The sequence below is a fragment of the Pristiophorus japonicus genome, chromosome 5, assembly GCF_044704955.1.
Source record: "Pristiophorus japonicus isolate sPriJap1 chromosome 5, sPriJap1.hap1, whole genome shotgun sequence".
NCBI classification, from domain to species: Eukaryota; Metazoa; Chordata; class Chondrichthyes; family Pristiophoridae; genus Pristiophorus; species Pristiophorus japonicus.
Window position 1 is genome coordinate 164,473,132 of NC_091981.1, and position 19,323 is coordinate 164,492,454.

The 19,323-nt window shown below is 44.9% G+C and overlaps 1 protein-coding gene across 6 annotated transcripts in view; it reads right to left on the reverse strand.

Annotated features, from left to right (window-relative positions):
* The window catches only part of ppp1r9a (protein phosphatase 1, regulatory subunit 9A), a 424,704-nt gene that overhangs the window by 238,328 nt on the left and 167,053 nt on the right, over nucleotides 1-19,323 (reverse strand). For all 6 annotated transcript variants that reach the window (XM_070881066.1, XM_070881067.1, XM_070881068.1 and 3 more), the window contains exon 5: nucleotides 7,616-7,751. In XM_070881066.1, coding sequence (XP_070737167.1) covers nucleotides 7,616-7,751 — 136 coding nt within the window. The remainder of the gene's footprint in view (nucleotides 1-7,615; nucleotides 7,752-19,323) is intronic.

Genomic DNA, 19,323 nt, shown 5'->3' on the forward strand with positions numbered 1-19,323 from the left:
TTCTTTGGCAAGTACTTGAATTAGAAGTTAAGAAAACATTGGAGTTTACTCTAATGATTTAGGCTGTTTAACGGATTCCTAATTTCTAAGCCAGTTTTGAAGGCACAAAGACTTTTTTTTCAGATGATTGCGTGAAGTCACGTAATGACATCAGGTCTTCTTACAAACCTGGAACGGAGTGAACCCTTTCTATTGACAGCCGTTTTATACTGAACATTATTAATTTGGATTTCTTAAAAGAAAAAAAAGACTCACCTAACAGAGGAAACAAAAATAAAAACAGAACTAGCTTATGTAATAATACTTGCCTGATACAATAAAGAAATAGATACTCAAACAAAACAAATTGAAGAGTTAAAAGCTAAGATAAACAGGCTGGAAGAGATAACGGAACTAGACGGATAGTGCAGTGCGCAGCCATAGCACCATCACCTATGGCAATAGAGCCAATGTACCCCACGGTGGGTAGGTGTAGTCCACAAACCCAACCTAACGGTAAAGCAGACAGCGATGTTTGGAGGAATAGCTTTGGCCTTGGTCATAATAGGAGTTTGGGTAATATTTAAGTGGGTAAAGACACGGACGCACGTCCTACAGATTCAGCTCGAAATGGTTCGATTGTAACCTTGTGCTTCTGATTTTGAAGGGTGACCGGGACACTCGTAGAGCAAAAAAACTTAACCCCTGGTGACGACCAGGCCGTCTGTTTAAAATTACAGATAATACTTACCGGAATGGGAATACGAACGGCGCTACTCGTAATATGGATAGCCCTGCGACATGCACGTACCCTGGGCAACACCGACGGACTGCAGAACACGCTGGAAATAAACAATTACATGAACTATGGAGTGTTATTCAATTTGACGGACGGAGTATGTGTTCCAGCGACTAAAGATTGGAGCAAGGACAGGACTTATTTTAATGCATGGTTACAAGTAAATCCTAATAAGAATAAGAGTATGTGTACAGTGCTCCACGGGTATAAGGAGCAGCTGCATTAAACGGAGGGATGTCAAAGGGCCTGATGAATGTACTTTCGGCATAATTTGCGCGCCTCCGGGACAATCCCAGCAATCAGTCATCTGCAAAAAGGGAGTGGGGCTGTGTGGGTACTACGAGGAGGTGGGGGCGGCTGCAATATCATTGTATGTATGCTTCTTACCTCCTCCGACACCGCGCCCCATAAGAACCACTACATTGCCCGAGGAACTGCCTTGTCCCATAACTACGAAGGGACCAGAAAATGGGATTGTAATGTACAACGAAGGGGAATTATTGTATGATAATGTTAAACATGAAATTGTGCCTGTTCTGATCAATATTTCAGGAATCCAGGTGCCGGAATACTGTACAGAACAGTCAAGGAAAATGTACAATGTATTAAGTAAAGTTGTAATGCAGCAGGCTGCCGATGCAATCGGTGCCAGAAGATTCCGGGGACAGGAGTCAGCCCCCAGGGTCAAGAGGGAAATAGTTAATGATATTGCCACCGTTTTCAATACAGGGACCTCCGTAATAAACTCGATAGACATATAAGGGTTAAATGAGAGGGTGGAACAGCTTAGAGGGGTGATGAAGGGGTTAAATGAGAGGGTGGAGCAAAACCAGGAAGACCAAGCCAACCTAGGAAAGGAGGGTGCAGAAATCCAGTTGGATGGCATCTCAGTCCTGGAAGCTCACGCCAAAACCATCAATCACCTCATTGATAGAGAAAAAGAAGATACAGGAAAGCAAAGACAGGGGCAACTCTGTCACGCTTATGGTCTGTGGATGGTGGGACAGATCCGCCACAATCTCGACCAGATCCAACGCGGGGAAGTACCCGATTGGATAGACAGTTCACATCTGGCTCAGTTGGCTAACCAGAGGGGGACACTGAATAATTGTACTCTGAAGGGACTGACCCGAGTATACCCAGCAATTCCAGATTGCCAGATGGGTAGGAATACTGGGATAGGGATAGTCCTGATGATCCCTATAGCCACGCCGGACTCAGGGCCTTTCCCCCTGTACCAACTAGAGAATATCGGAGTAATACGGGAAAATGTCTCCATACGTTACTACCTGACCACCACCTCCGCCGTTCGACAAAACAACATACTTACCGGGATTTCCCTAATAGATTGCAAGCAAAGGGGGGAAATCGCAGTATGCCCTCACCCGGTAGGCCGAGGTGAGCTAGACGAGTGCGGGTTTAACCGAAACGACGGGTGTGTACAAGAAATAGTGCCCGCACACATGCACTTCGCGAGGGCAGGCTACGGAGGGGAGGGAAGATACTGTGTCTTTACCATAGAGCGTTCATAATGGCCTGCAGTGCCCTATACCACAGCCAAACTTTTGCTTTATGCCACTACGACCTGTCACGAGAGTTGAGGCTCAGAGTGGGTCAATCCATAAAGCTCTACCACCAACTGCAAACTAAAATCAAAGTACAAAGTCAGAGTTGGTGGAGAAAGGTCTGGGACTGGGGAATAAATGTGAACATCCATCCTTGGATTCGAATAATTTCACACATACTGGTCGGGATACAATTGATCTTTGCAATAACATGGGGCATAATGGCCTGCCAGGCATGCAGGCACCATGCACAACAAAGAGGGACCAATGACCGTTCCCCGGATACTAAACAAGCCTGTCTAATAAGGGGGCAGGAGGATTTGGCCTTTGTCAATTTGATTTAAGCAACCGGGACTCCTGAAACCGCGTGACTGGCCAGCACGTTGAGGCAGGGAGTACCGGGCCGTGCACAAAATCTAACAAAGGTAGGGCGGTCGGTTAAAAGGGGACTAGGACTAGTCCCTTTACCGAAAGGAGGGAATTGTTGTAGGCATTAAGCACCTGCTGAATATATCTAAACTCATATAAGTTTAAAGTGGCCACACATAAAATGGCTGCCCAGGCATGATGGGAAATCAGGTAGTCAAGCTGTGAACTATTGACTGAGGCTGACCGAGCAATATCCCTGTGAGGCCCACTGCCAGGAATGCCTTGGATACAAGATAACTATAACAAACCATTATAACTCCACACAGCAGAGCCCCGAGAAATAGAGATAAGAGGGGCGTACATCACATAACGAGGGCATGAATCAGCCCGAGCTGACAAGAACCGAATATGTAACTCTAATAAGGAGGCTACCCAATGCCAGCATCCAAGGACAGTAAGGTAAGAGAGGCCCAGGCCATGTTACAAGACACATGAGTCATCCCTAGCAACACACCCCTTAGCAACACATCTCTTGGCAACACATGAGCCACTTTACGTTTAGAGACTAACGCTATTGGTCTAACGTAACTGTAGTAAACTGTTGTATGTAACTGTAGTAAACTGTTGTAAAACATATAAAGATCCATGAAACCCTTTGTTCAGTGGAGAGAAGCCTGGATACAGTCCTGAGACTTCCTCCCCGCTGAGCGTTAATAAAGGCCACATTGGCGTTGGAACCGACTCCGAGTGTTGAGTGATTCTTCTGAGAAAACATTCAAGCTAACACCGAAATGGGAGAAATGAAAGAAGGCCTAACAACAGCACGGAGATAGGTGCCTAGGAGGGGTAAAGAGAAAAGAAAAGAGAAAATAAGGGGAAATAAAAGTGATGGGCCCGGGTCCGGAGAAAAAGTGTGTCTAAAAGCATGACATTATGAAACCCTAAAACACAACAGCCTAGACTCAATATAACCATTAGCAAATAAGTATCAAATCACATTTTAGTTTAATTCAGCTGATTTGATCAACGTGCTTTAATAAAACTGGCAAGTACATGAAAAAGGATACTGTTTTGGATGTTTTTTGTGTGGTGATCTGCATTAAAGCAACAAATGAGTTCACACATCTTCATTTTCTCTTTGGTTTTAAGGAGTGATCTGCAATTTTTAGTTTATATGTATGATTTTATTGATAGTGTGGAGACTATAACCTAGGTTTCCCATCTGCATCCCATAGATATTTTAACATAGACGTACGGAGCTCAGAAATTACTCGGGGATGCATTCTACCATATCCTCATCTCATCTGCCCACTCCACTTTTTAATAATAAGAACATAAGAAATAGGAGCAGGAGTAGGCCATACGGCCCCTCGAGCCTGCTCTGCCATTTAATACGATCATGGCTGATCCGATCATGAACTCAGGTCCACTTCCCTGCCTGCTCTCCATAACCCCTTATTCCCTTACCGTTTAAGAAACTGTCTATTTCTGTCTTAAATTTATTCAATGTCCCAGCTTCCACAGCTCCACAACCCTCAGAGGGAAGAAATTTCTCCTCATCTCAGTTTTAAATGGGCGGCCCCTTATTCTAAGATTATGCCCTCTAGTTTTAGTCTCCTCCATCAGTGGAAACATCCTCTCTGCATCCACCTTGTCAAGCCCCCTCATAATCTTATATGTTTCGATAAGATCACCTCTCATTCTTCTGAATTCCAATCAGTAGAGGCCCAACCTACTCGACCTTTCCTCATAAGTCAACCCCCTCATCTCCGGAATCAACCTTGTGAACCTTCTCTGAACTGCCTCCAAAGCAAGTATATCCTTTCGTAAATATGGAAACCAAAACTGCACGCAGTATTCCAGGTGTGGCCTTACCAATACCCTGTACAACTGTAGCAAGACTTCCTCGCTTTTATACTCTATCCCCTTTGCAATAAAGGCCAGGATTCCATTGGCATTCCTGATCACTTGCTGTACCTGCATACTAACCTTTTGTGTTTCATGCACAAGTATCCCCCAGGTCCCGCTGTCCTGCAGCACTTTGCAATCTTTCTCCATTTAAATAGTAACTTGCTCTTTGATTTTTTTATGCCAAAGTGTATGACCTCACGCTTTCCAACATTATACTCCATCTGCCAAATTTTTGCCCATTCTCTTAGCCTGTCTATGTCCTTTTGCAGTTTTTTTGTGTCCTCCTCACATACTGCTTTTCCTCCCATCTTTGTATCATCAGCAAACTTGACTACGTTACACTCGGTCCCTTCCTCCAAGTCGTTAATATAGATTGTAAATAGTTGGGGTCCCAGCACCGATCCCTGCGGCACCCCACTGGTTACTGATTGCCAACCCAAGAATGAGCCATTTATCCCGACTCTCTGTTTTCTGTTCATTAGCCAATCCTCTATCCATGCTAATATATTACCCCCAACTCTGTGAACGTTTATCTTGTGCAGTAACCTTTTATGTGGTACCTTGTCAAAAGCCTTCTGGAAGTCCAAATACACCACATCCACTGGTTCTCCTTTATCCACCCTGTTCGTTACATCCTCAAAGAATTCCAGCAAATTTGTCAAACATGACTTCCTCTTCATAAATCCATGCTGACTCTGCCTGACCGAGTTTTGCTTTTCCAAATGTCCTGCTACTACTTCTTTAATAATGGACTCCAACATCTTCCCAACCACAGATGTTAGGCTATATGGTCTATAGTTTCCTGCATAATGAATGGCTAATTAATGGCTTAGGTGCTTAAAAGAATATTAGTGCAGATTAGTTATTGAATTAGTCGAAGCACACACAATCCTTGAAGAGGAAACATGATTAAGTATTGTAATTACACTGTGTTGACCAATGATAGATATAGTAAGATGCTACCATTTGATAGCTTGTTTTTCTAACTACTTTTCTAACTCCTGCAGTTGTAATAGCAAACTTCATATATCACATTTTCATTTTCACCATAAAGCTGCAATATCTACTGGTCCTACTTAAATAGTGGTAATTAAGTGCACTTATATAGGGCCCAACTTTGTCCAACCCCTTACCTTAAGTGCGCCGACTTTGCTCTTCGGAGTCCCCAGAGTCGTGGCGTGGCGTGCAGGCTAAAGGGGCAGGGGGGGGGTGCGGCGGAGCAACAGGCCAGCACAGAAAGCACTCACGGCACCTGTACAGTGAAGGCTGCGTGCTTGCTCCTGCCCTCCCAGCGTGTCCTGTGGGCTGCGAGCAGGACCCGATGCTCGCAGCCCCTATCCCTGGCCAAAGGGACGTCCGATCTCGCCGCACCCTATCCCCAGCTGAGTGACCTCCCGCACCGGCCGGCCGAGTTCCCGGGCGAGGTAGGACTTGGGTTTTATTTTTTTATTTAGTGGTTGTGTGTGCTTGAGAGTTTTGATTGGGGGGTAGAAAGAGTATATTGCGGGGGGGGGAGAAAAAGAGTTTTTTTTGGGGGGGGGGAGAAAGAGTGCTTTGTTTTCCAGCATCTCTCTCTCTGGCTATCCACCCCCCCCCCCCTTCCCCCCCCTCCGCACCCCCCCACCCCACCCCCCACCGTGACATCGCGGCCAGCAGCTCACATTTCTCCAATAGGATTTACTTCATTTTTATTAGTATTTTAATTGTTTGAACTTTTCCTTGCAATGTTTGGTACTTGGTTGTTGAGGCCCTCTCCAGTTCCCTTCCCTCCCCTATCCCTGCCCTAATGTCTGCCGAATGTGCGCTGCTTTTTTTCACTGCCCGCAAGGTTTTTCAGAGCTGGCCACATACGCTGACCTAAGTCGATTTGGAATAAGTTTTTGCTGGCTAAAGTGGCATAAATGGCCAAAGCTGGCGTAAGTGTCTGGGAACGCCCCCTTTTGAAAAAAAAACTGACCTAAAAAAACATACCTAACTGACTTACTCTGGAGCAAATTTTGGGAGGAAAATGTCATTTTTTAAACTTATGCCAGAAAAAACAACTTACTCCAAAAAAATTTATGCAAGTGATGATCAAAGTTGGGCCCATAGTATGTGCACTTCAGTACTTGGAATAGTTTGGATCCACGATTGTACATAGGTAGAAGAAAATTCTTAAAAAAGAAGTTATCTAAATGAGACAATTCTGGAACTATATTATGTAAATAATATGTTTTTAGTTTACGAGATGTCAATGGCAGGCTACACAACACTCAGGACCAAGAATACTACACCTTTAAACATATGTGTTCATGCAAAATGCCTTCAGTTGTTGAATGCTACACTGACATACCAAGCTTTATAAAGGCAGATTTTTGCCTAATCTACAAATTTTCTTTACATCTGAATTAAGCTGATCCATGCTACATCTCACTGGATTCAGCCCTGGAAAGACAATTGCAGTGCTGACACACAAAAAAAACGACTCTAAAATTTGACTATCATTCATTTGTATATTTACTGCTGTATAAAAACAGAATGAAGTTGTGGATTTCAAAAGAAAAAATAATGAACTAGAGCTGTATTCCATAAAATTAAAGAATGGAAAATATGAGACAACAGGAAACAAAGTAAACCATATCATCTAATGTTGAACTCTCTAAATTTCTATTTTCTTTACAACAGATGATTGTCCAGGTATGGTAGAATAGTTCGAATCCTGCCTCTTAAATGATCACCGAATAATATAACCAGATGTTGTGCAAGATAGAACCAGCTTAAGACATTTTCCTGGAATCAGACCAAGCCCATGTAAAAAATAAAGCTCCAACTGCCTGTGAGGCAGTTTGTGATCCTGCTTTCTAGTTCTGGATGTGCCCAAGAACTACATACTTACATATTTGAACAAGCCTCTACGACTTCCTAGGGAAAGCTACAATGATCACTTTTATAAAGTCAATAAGAAATACAGAATTGTTTCAACTGAATGACAGTTTGCGATGTTCACTTTTACCTCATCATCATCTGCATCATACTGAGCGTAGTGCTGTTCTAGCAGCTCTCTTTGATGTCGCTCCTGCTCTAAAGTTTGGCTGATCAGCTGGGCAACTTCACTGCTCTGGCCAGGTTTCTCTCGCCCAATCAGGAATCTGCAGAACAAACCATTAGCTGTTTACTTTCTAACCATTATAAACAGTGGTAGTAGTAGAAACAAAGCAACTCAATTGAGTCTCGTGGAGTAAACTTGGTCAAATTGTGCATTCAACAGACACAACTAGATTGTACTTCCACAAAATTTTACAGTGAAAAAATGTTTTACCTCTAAACTGTTTTTCTGCCACTTTATATACATAAATTAATTGCTGGATACTCACCCACATTGGGTTCAATATTAGGAACACAAAATAAATCATCCCCATATGGATTAAATCATGAGGAGATATAGAACCATGCCCAAAATCTTTGGGCTCCAGATTAATGAATATCAAGCAAATGCATTTTGAATTACCTGAAATTCTATTTAGAGTGACCTCTGACCACTCAGACACAGGCTTATATTTTTTGTCAATTACACATACATAATAAGAACATAAGAAATAGGAGCAAGAGTAGCCACTTGGCCCCTCAAGCTTGCTCCGCCATTTAATAAGATCATGGCTGATCTGATCATGGACACAGCTGATAACAGAGAGCACTGAATGAGAAAAGCCCATTGCATTGCAGAAAATGTACAAACGTCTTAAAATTGACTCCACTCTGTTTATTTAATCTCCAGATGGAAGGCTCTGTAAAATTTCTCCTTAATTTCCTGTAGTTCTAAATGGTTACGAACTGGTGCAAATCCTGCCAAATGGTAATGCGCCAATAGCACTCAATTCTCCATAATTATGCATAGCACCAGATGCAGACTCATATGTCTGTTGAGCACATTGGTAATGCAAATGAAAAAGGGGAGTTTCATAATAGGAGAAACATTCAGAACTTCAAAAGGCATATCTCCCATAAACAGCCTTTGCTAAATCTAAAGGGACAGGAGCTGAAAAAGTGGCAGGCAAAAACGAAGGGAAAGGCACCTTGGCGCAAGCATGAGTTTGTAGGCAATTGACGAAGCAATCAAGCAACCGTTCAGTGGATGAAGCCGAGGTGAACATGAGGTGCTTCCAAGGAGGGTTGGGCTCTGTGCCTATCGCTGTAGGTGAACACTGCAGCATGCCAGCAAAAAGGTATGAAGAGGTTTTAGGCCACAACCAACTATTACTGTCCCTGCAGGTCCTCAATGCTGCATGGTAGCGGCAGGTGTCCTTGCAACAGATGGCACAGCTCTACAGTTGACTCTCGAATGACACAAACCCATGTGGGCACATGATATAATCAATAATCTGAACAAGGGTTTTCTGTTCAATCTCTGAAATTGCGACTAATTACCTACATATTGGGTAGATAAATGCACATTCTGAGTCATATGGAACCATGGCTCATCTGTAGGAGTGGTCTGAAATGTTGAACGAAAAAAAATGACTGGATAGCAAAACCCCCAAAAATCTAAGGCCTCTTCAATGTGATCAATGAAAGAGTTGTTACTGAAGGATTTTTTTCTCTAGTTAATTTTCTTCCATTCCCACCTTTCCTCAAAGCTTTTCCTCCTTGCTAGTGTCAGGCCGGAATTTTCTGAGGTCAGTGCGGGCGCGATTGGAGGCGGGTCAGGAGGGAAATTTGGAAAAATCTCGGACCGGGTCGCGAACTTGCTATCATTCCGTCCCCACACGCCTTTCCCACGGACCATTTGCCAGCGTGGGAGCGACCCAAACAGCAGAGGTGGCCGAGGTAATTGAGATCATTACGAGGTAATTATCAGACCCTTAAGCGTATTTTTAACTTGATCTTTCAAATTTTCATGGATCATTACGTAGCCTGAGGCAGAAGTTGAGTGGCCATTGATCTGCCTCATTAGTGCACAGCATGAAAAGTACAATAAAATCTTCCAACTAACAGCTGATCACTTTCCTAAAGCAGATGCTGTTGCTGATTGTATTGTCAGCACAGATTTAGCTTTCTAGAGGTTGCAAGTATTTTCAGCAAAGTCAGGATCCACTGTTACCTCATTGGTAGAACCTATCACACCATTGACAGATTGCTTCTGTCATCTTTACTTGACATGTCTTCTATTACATCAGAATGAATGCTGTTTATACTTTCTTACTTTGGTCCTCAGAATCAGACCAAGGTAAGCCCTAACACCAGCAGGACCAGGCACACCAGCAGCACCAATAGCAATATCACCAACCTTCTCAACCATCTGATGAAGCATCAGCGTGGGGCTGCACCGCGCCAGAGGTGATACCCTTAACACAGGGTATACAAGCAGAGGCTGAGCTTCCTCAACGTGACGGAGCAACAGTGCCAAAGGAGGCTCAGGCTATCACGCCGGGTCATCGCAGACATTTGCAGATTGCTGGAGCAAGACCTGCAGCCCAGAGGAGCGGGTGGACATGCCTTACCAGTGGCTGTCAAAGTCACCAGCGGCCTCAACTTATTCGTCTCATGTTGCTTCCAGGGATCTGCAGCAGACATTTGCGGCATCTTGCAGTCGGACGCCCACAGATGCATCACACAGGTCACCGATGCCCTGCTTGACAAGTCAGCCAATTATATCATGAAGCCAATGTTACTGAGCAGGCACTGGTCTTTGCCATTGTGGCCATATTTCAACAGTTTGCAGAGCGAGATCTAAAGCAGGAAGTAAGAACCATTCTGATGGCAATGCAAAGCAGCGACAACAAAAGGAAGGAATTCACAATATTAAAGTGAACACCCCTGATGTTGGAGAACGAGGCATCTGTGCCACTAGCGGCAATGCCAACAGTCGTGAGAAAGACGTCTGTACAAAACTTTTGACGAATGAGCAATTATATGCAACGAACAGGGTGGATAAGGGATGTGGATGTGGTGTATTTGGATTTCCAGAAGGCATTCGATAAGGTGCCACATAAGAGGTTACTGCACAAGACAAAAGTTCACGAGGTTGGGGGTAATATATATTATAGCATGGATACAGGATTGGCTAACTAACAGAAAACACAGAGTCGGGATAAATGGGTCATTTTCCGGTTGGCAAACAGTGACTAGTGGGGTGCCATAGGGATCGGTGCTGAGTCCTCAACTATTTACAATCTATATTACTGACTTGGATGAAGGGACCGAGTGTAATGTAGCCAAGTTGCTGCTGATAATGGGTGGGAAAGCAAATTGTGAGGAGGACACAAAGCATCTGCAAAGGGATATAGACAGGCTAACATTTGGCAGATGGAGTATAATGTGGGAAACTGTGAGGTTATCCACTTTGGCAGAAATAATAGAAAAGCAAATTATAATTTAAATGGAGAAAAAATGCCAAGTGCTGCAGTACAGAGAGACCTGGAGGTCCTTGTGCATAAAACACAAAAAGTTAGTATACAGGTACAGCAAGTAATCATGAAGGCAAATGGAATGTTGGCCTTTATTGCAAGGGGGATAGAGTATAAAAGCAGAGAAGTCCTGCTACAACTGTACAGGGTATTGGTGAGGCCACACCTGGAGTACTGCGTACAGTTTTGGTCTCCGTATTTAAGGAAGGATATATTTGCCATTGGAGGCTGTTCAGAGAAGGTTCACTAGATTGATTCCGGAGATGAGGGGGTTGACTTATGAAGATAGGTTGAGTAGGTTGGGCCTATACACATTGGAATTCAGAAGAATGAGGTGATCTTATTGAAACATATAAGATAATGAGGGGGCTCGACAAGGTGGATGCAGAGAGGATTTTTCCACTCATAGGGAAAAGTACTTGAAGAAATACGCCAATTTTTTGGGGCCTAAGTACGCCAAAAAAAAAATTCTAAGTCTCTCCGTTGGATTTCTTCATTTTGGCGTGGCTGCGCCAAAAAGATCAGGCTGCCATGGTAACCAGGGAGTGTGTGAGTGTGAGTGTGTGTGTGTGTATGTGTGTGTGTGTGTGTACCGGAGTCCGAGAATGGGACCAGACCGGGAGGATGGGGATCGAGAATGGGACCGGACTAGCAAGCCCTTCGGGCGGGGTTGGAGGTAAGTAGCTGCTATATATTTTTTAATTCTTTTAGTGTGTCCGGGCATCTGCTGCGCCGATTTCCTTAACTCTCCGGAAGGTTCTTCTAGAGAGGCTGCATATGATGGCCTAAGCAGAACTGGAGTAACTCTCAGCTCGCCAAACTTGCCTAAATGGCCTGAATTGGTGTAGGTGGCTGGTTAGTCGGGAGCAGCAGCGGGAGCAGGCGGGCCTGTGAGGGAAGGGGCGGCAGCGGAGCGCTTCAATAAAGCCTGAGGCTCGAGGCCCAGTCCGAGCTAGTCGGGAGCAGCAGCGGGAGCGGGCAGACCTGTGAGGGAAGCGGCGGCAGCGGAACTCTTCAATAAAGCCCGAGGCTCGAGGCCCGGTCCGAGCTAGTCGGGAACAGCAGCGGGAGCGGGCGGACCAGTGAGGGAAGCGGCAGGGTCAAAAGCAAGAGAGAAGTAAAAAGTAATCGAAGTGTGACGTCACAGCCAAGAGGGTAAGTGATTGGCTGCTTGAGTGGTGAATAGTTTTCTTTATCTTTTTTCTTCGCAGTAAGAAACCTTGTCATTGTAGCCAAATTAAGTAATTTAAGGGTTAAGTCATGGCAGGAGAGCCCAGATCCGTGTCATGCTCCTCCTGTGCTATGTGGGAAATCAGGGACGCTCCCAGTGTCCCTGACAACAACATGTGCAGGAAGTGTATTCAGCTGCAGCTCCTAACAGACCGCATTGCGGCACTGGAGCTGCACATAGATTCACTCTGGAGCATTCACGATACTGAGGATGTCGTGAATAGCAAGTTTAGTGAGTTGGTCACACCACAGGTAAAGGTTACACACAGGCAGATAGGGAATGGGTGACCATCAGGAAGAGCAGTGGAAGGAAGGTAGTGCAGGGGTCCCCTGCGGTCACCTTCCTCCAAAACAGATACATCGTTTTGGGTACTGTTGGGGGAGATTACTCATCAGGGGAAGGCAGCAGCAGCCAAGTTCATGGCTCTGCTGCACAGGAGGGCAGGAAAAAGAACGGGAGAGCTATAGTGATAGAGGATTCTATTATAAGGGGAATAGATAGGCGTTTCTGCGGTCGCAAACGAGACTCCATGATGGTATGTTGCCTCCCTGGTGCAAGGGTCAAGGATGTCTTGGAGCGGCTGCAGCGCATTCTCCAGGGGTGGGTGAACAGCCAGCTATCATGGTACATATAGGTAACAACGATATAGGTAAAAAATGGAATGAGGTCCTACAAGCTGAATTTAGGCAGCTAGGAGTTAAATTAAAAAGTAGGACCTCAAAGGTAGCAATCTCAGGATTGCTACCAGTGCCACGTGCTAGTCAGAGTAGGAATTGCAGGATAGCTCAGATGAATACGTGGCTTGAGGAATGGTGCAAGGGGGAGGGATTCAAATTCCTGGGACATTGGAACCGGTTCTGGGGGAGGTGGGACCAGTACAATCCGGACGGTCTGCACCTGGACAGGACCGGAACCAATGTCCTCGGCGGAATGTTTGCTAGTGCTGTTGGAGAGGGTTTAAACTAAAATGGCAAGGGGATGGGAATCTATGCAGGGAGGCAGAGGGAAGTAAAATGGGGCAGAAGCAAAAGGAAGGAAGCAGAAAAGCAAGAGTGGAGGGCAGAGAAATCAAGGGCAAAAATCAAACAAGGCCACATTACAACAGAATTCAAAAAGGACAAAGAGTGTTTAAGAAACAAGCCTGAAGGCTCTGAGTCTCAATGCGAGGAGCATTCATAATAAGGTGGATGAATTGACTGCGCAGATAGCTGTAACGGATATAATGTTTTTTGGGATTAGGGAGACATGGCTCCAAAGTAACCAAGGCTGGGAACTCAACTTCCAGGGGTATTCAATATTCAGTAAGGACAGACAGGAAGGAAAAGGAGGTGGGGTACCGTTACTGGTTAAAGAGGAGATTAATGCAATAGTAAGGAAGGACATTAGCGTGGATGATGTGGAATCTATATGGGTAGAGCTGTGAAACACCAAAAGGCAGAAGACTTTAGTGGGAGTTGTGTACAGACCACCAAACAGTAGTAGGGAGGTTGGGAATGGCATCAAACAGGAAATTAGGGACGCGTGCAATAAGGATACAGCTGTTATGAGGGGCGACTTTAATCTACATTGATTGGGCTTGCCAAACTGGTAGCAATACTGCGGGGAAGGATTTCCTGGAGTGTATAAGAGATGGTTTTCTAGACCAATATGTTGAGGAACCAACTAGAGAGCAGGCCATCCTAGACTCGATCTTGTCTTTCTAGGTTTCTACAAGAGAGAATTAATTAGCAATCTGGTCGTGCGGGGCCCCTTGGGGAAGGGTGACCATAAGATGATAGAATTCTTCATTAAGATGGAGAGTGACACAGTTAATTCGGAGACTAGGGTCCTGAACTTAAGGAAAGGAAACTTTGACGGTATGAGACGTGAATTGGCTAGGATAGACTGGAGAATGATACTTAAAGGGTTGACGGTGGATAGGCAATGGCAGACATTTAAATATCACATGGATGAACTACAACAATTGTACATCCCTGTGTGGCACAAGAATAAAAAAGGAAGGTGGCTCAACCGTGGCTAACAAGGGAAATTAGGGAAAACGTTAAATCCAAGGAAGAGGCATGTAAATTGGCCAGAAAAAGCAGCAAACCTGAGGACTGGGAGAAATTTAGAATTCAGCAGAGGAGAACTAAGGGTTTAATTAGGAGGGGTGAAAGAGAGTATGAGAGTAAGCTTGCAGGGAACATAAAAACTGACTGCAAAAGCTTCTATAGATATGTGAAGAGAAAAAGATTAGTGAAGACTAATGTAGGTCCCTTGCAATCAGAATCAGGTGAATTCATAATGGGGAACAAGGAAATGGCAGACCATTTGAACAAATACTTTAATTCTGTCTTCACTAAGGAAGACACGAATAACCTCCCGAAAATACTTGAGGACCAAGGGTCTAGCGAGAAGGGGGAACTGAGGGAAATCCTTATTCGTCAGGAAATGGTGTTAGGGAAATTGAAGGGACTGAAGGCCGATAAATCCCCTGGGCCTGATAGTCTGCATCCCAGAGTACTTAAGGAAGTGGCCCTAGAAATAGTAGATGCATTGATGGTCATTTTCCAACATTCCATGGACTCTGGTTCATTTCCTGTGAATTGGAGCGTAGCTAATGTAACCCCACTTTTTAAAAAAGGGAGAGAGAAAACAGGGAATTATAGACCAGTTAGCCTGACTTCGGTGGTGGGGAAAATGTTGAAATCAATTATTAAAGATGTAATAGCAGCGCATTTGGAAAGCAGTGACAGGATCAGTCCAAGTCAGCATGGATTTATGAAAGGGAAATCATGCTTGACAATCTTTTGGAGTTTTTTTGAGGATGTAACTAGAGTGGATAAGGGAGAACCAGTGGATGTGGTGTATTTGGACTTTCAAAAGGCTTTTGACAAGGTCCCACACAAGAGATTAGTGTGAAAAATTAAGGCACATGGTATTGGGGGTAATGTATTGACGTGGATAGAGAACTGGTTGGCAGACAGGAAGCAAAGAGTGGGAATAAAAGGGTCCTTTTCAGAATGGCAGGCAGTGACTAGTGGGGTACCGCAGGATTCAGTGCTGGGACCCCAGCTATTTACAATATACATTCATGATTCAGACGAAGGAATTGAATGTAATATCTCCAAGTTTGCAGATGACACTAAGCTGGGTGGCACCGCGAGCTGCGAGCAGGATGCTAAGAGGCTGCAGGGGGACTTGGACAGGTTAGGTGAATGGGCAAATGCATGGCAGATGCGGTATAATTTGGATAAATGTGAGGTTATCCACTTTGGTGACAAAAACAGGAAGGCAGATTATTATCTGAATGGTGACAGATTAGTAAAAGGGGTGGTGCAACGAGACCTGGGTGTCATGGTACATCAGTCATTGAAGGTAGGCATGCAGGTACAGCAGGCAGTAAAGAAAGCAAATGGCATGCTGGCCTTCATAGCAAGGGGATTTGAGTATAGGAGCAGGGAGGTCTTACTGCAGTTGTATAGGGCCTTGGTGAGACCACACCTTGAGTATTGTGTGCCGTTTTGGTCTTCTAATCTGAGGAAGGACGTGCTTGCTTATTGAGGGAGTGCAGCGAAGGTTCACCAGACTGATTCCCAGGATGGCAGGACTGACATATGAGGAAAGACTAGATCGGCTAGGCTTATACTCACTGGAATTTAGAAGAATGAGAGGGGATCGCATAGAAAGTTACAAAATTCTGATGGGACTGGACAGGTTAGATGCAGGTAGAATGTTCCCGATGTTGGGGAAGTCCAGAACCAGGGGGCACAGTCTAAGGATAAGGGGTAAGCCATTTAGGACCGAGATGAGGAGAAACTTTTTCACCCAGGGAGTTGTGAACCTGTGGCATTCCCTGCCACAGAAAATTGTTGAGTCCAGTTCATTGGACATATTCAAAAGGGAGTCAGATGTGGCCCTTACGGCTAAAGGGATCAGGGGGTATGGAGAGAAGGCAGGGGTGGGATACTGAAGTTGCATGATCAGCCATGATCATATTGAATTGCGGTGCAGGCTCAAGGACCGAATGGCCTGCTCTTGCACTTATTTTGTATGTTTCTATGCTATGCTCCCTTTGGCTGAAAAAAAAACTGACCTAAAAAAATCGTAAAGAACTGAGTTGCACTGGTACAAACTGATTTAGGCCCCAAGTTTCCACATGATTTGCTCCTGATTTTTAGGAGCAACTGGTGTAGAACGGAGTATCTTAGAAATCGGAATTCTCCACATTTAGTTTTCTGCAGTTCTAGTCAGGTAGAACAGTTTCACTTTGGAACTGAATTTTATTTTCAAAAGGGGGCGTGTCCGGCCACTGACGCCTGATTTGAAAGTTTCCACAGTGAAAACGTACTCCAAACTAACTTAGAATGGAGCAAGTGAAGATTTTTGTACGCTTGAAAAAACCTTGTCTACACTTTAAAAAAATCAGGCGCAGGTTACAAATTAGGCGTCGGGAACGAGGTGGGGGGGGAGGGAGGGGGGGAAGGAAAGTCATTAAATTCTACAATCAATCCTTAGTTATACTTATACAAATATTATACAAATAAATCCAACCTGAATAAACATTTATAAGCAAAGAAAAGATTAAATAAACCATGTTCCTACCTGTGTGAAAGTGCTTCAGGCAGGCCTTTCAGGCAGCGGTGTGGCGTCGGTCTCGGGGGCAGGCAGCAAGCAGCCTTGGTGCTGAGCTTCAGTGCTTGAGGCAGCGGTGTGGCATCGGTCTCGGGGGCAGGCAGCAAGCAGCCTTGGTGCTGAGCTTCAGTGCTTGAGGCAGCGGTGTGGCGTCGGTCTCAACGGTAGGGGCAGGCAGCAAGCAGCCTTGGTGCTGAGCTTCAGAGCTTGAGGCAGCGGTGTGGCATCGGTCTCGACGGCAGGGGCAGGCAGCAAGCAGCCTTGGTGCTTGAGGCAGGCCTTCATTCCCCATGAAGATGCAGCACCCGGACGGACTTGAGGCCATTCGGCCATGGGATTGCAGCGGTGTCAGTGGCTGGTCGGGAGCAGCAGCAGCCTTTGAGCTGTGAGGGGGACTGACTGAGGCCATTTGGACAGGGAGAGGCAGCCACATCGACATCTTTATATTTAAATTTGCAGAATGGGTGCACCACATATTATGCAATGGTTTGCTTCCTCATGCAAGAAATTCTTTGTTCTTGGTGGAAGTTGATCCATTACAAAGTTGAATTGGCACTTTTATTTCTTCAAACACACAGTCCTTAATTTGCAGGCACCGGTTCTGCAAGTTTAGCAGTGAAAAGCTGAACTCACTGATTTCAGCAGGTGATTTATTCAGCAGTGCTGCTAAAAGCATTCCCTCACACACAGAAATATCAAGAAAATTAAAATGCAAGCCTTTGCAGGGGTCCAAGAAACAAATCTTCACTTTTTCTGCAGCACTTTTAAAAATGGCCAAGTGCCAATGTTTACTTCAGACTGCGCGTGCGCGAACGCTCCAACGCGCACGCACAGGGTTGCCGGCACCAAGAAGCCTCATTTAAATTGTACCCGCCCCCTCCTACTTACAAAATCGGCGCGGGTGGTAGGCGCCGCGCCAAGCAGACATCAAGCTCCAAGGAGCTCGAGAATACCGCGTTTTTTTTCAGGCGCCGTTTTCGGCGCGAAAAACAGGCGCCCAGCTCTGAGGGGCGCCTTTTTCGCTGCGTGTGGAAACTTGGGGCCACTGGTACAAACTGATTGAGGAGACTGTGGTTTTTCAACTTAGGCCAAAAAGAGCAGCCTGCTCCAAAAAAAACGGTGCAAATCACTGGGAATAATGGGTGGCACCTTATTCTGGCAGTCTCAGAATAAGGTGCCACCCATTTAAAACTGAGATGAGTAGGTGAGTAGGAATTTCTTCTCTCACATGGTTGTAAATCTATGGAATTCTCTGCCCTAAAGAGCTGTGGAGGCTGGGTCTTTGAATATATTTTCTTATTTGAGCGATAAGGGAGTAAAGGGTTATGGGGAGCGGGCAGGGAAATGGAGCTGAGTCCATGATCAGATCAGCCATGATCTTATTGAATGGCAGAGCAGGCTCGAGGGGCCAAATGGCCGACTCCAGCTCCTATTTTTTATGTTCTTATATTGATATCTGTATCGACATGGCGGCGGACTGCTCTTTCATGAATAAGGACACATATGAAAGTAAGTTTAATCAAGTATCACTTACAAGGAATACCATAGTTAAAAACCTACTCCGGAGAAATCCTCGAAACATGAACAAATAGAATGTACAGTTCAACACAACGGCCAATCAGTAAAGCTGTCTATTATTGTAGCAAGTTACAACAGGCCAACTCTCATAACATAAGAACATAAGAATTAGGAGCACGAGTAGGCTTTTCGGCCCCTCGAGCCTGCTCCTCCATTCAGTAAGATCATGGCTGATCTTCTACCTCCACTTTCTTGCACTATCCCCATATTCATTGATTCCTTTGGCAAAGACTGGTTGAGAAAGTTAAAACTAGACTAGAAAAACAACTTCAGTGTAGATGCTTCAAAGTGAATGGGCTACCCAGATTGTGGTAGTGTCCAAAAGCAGACAAAACTGTATGCTTGTGCGTTAACTACAAAGTTACCATCAACCAAGCAGTTGACGATGAGCAGTACCCATTATCTACAATGCAAGATTTGTATGCAGCATTCTCTGGGTCAAAGGTTTTCTCCAAGCTTGACCTGCCGCACGCTTACGCTCAGCTAAGTGTTGACAAGGAGAGTCAACAGTATCTCAACATCAGCACACACAAGAGACTACTCATACACCAAGCTGTCCTCTCAAAAATCTTACAGGCTACGATGGGTAAGAGTTTTCAAGGAGTTCTAAACTGTTTATGCAATCAAAACGATGTGCTGACTGCAACAAGCAGCGAGGAAGAAAATCTAGAAGTGCTGGATTTAGTGCTTCAAAAGTTGAATTCCCACAATGTCAAATTGAAAAAGGGCAAATGTGCTCTTGTGCAGCCCAAGGTTGATGCAAATGGCTTGCAACCAGTGAATGAAAAGATCGATGCTGTCATCAATGCTCCAACACCTCAGAATGTGACGGAATTAAGATCTTTCCTCGGAATGGTTCAGAACAATGCACATTTCTTACCCGAGTTAGCAACC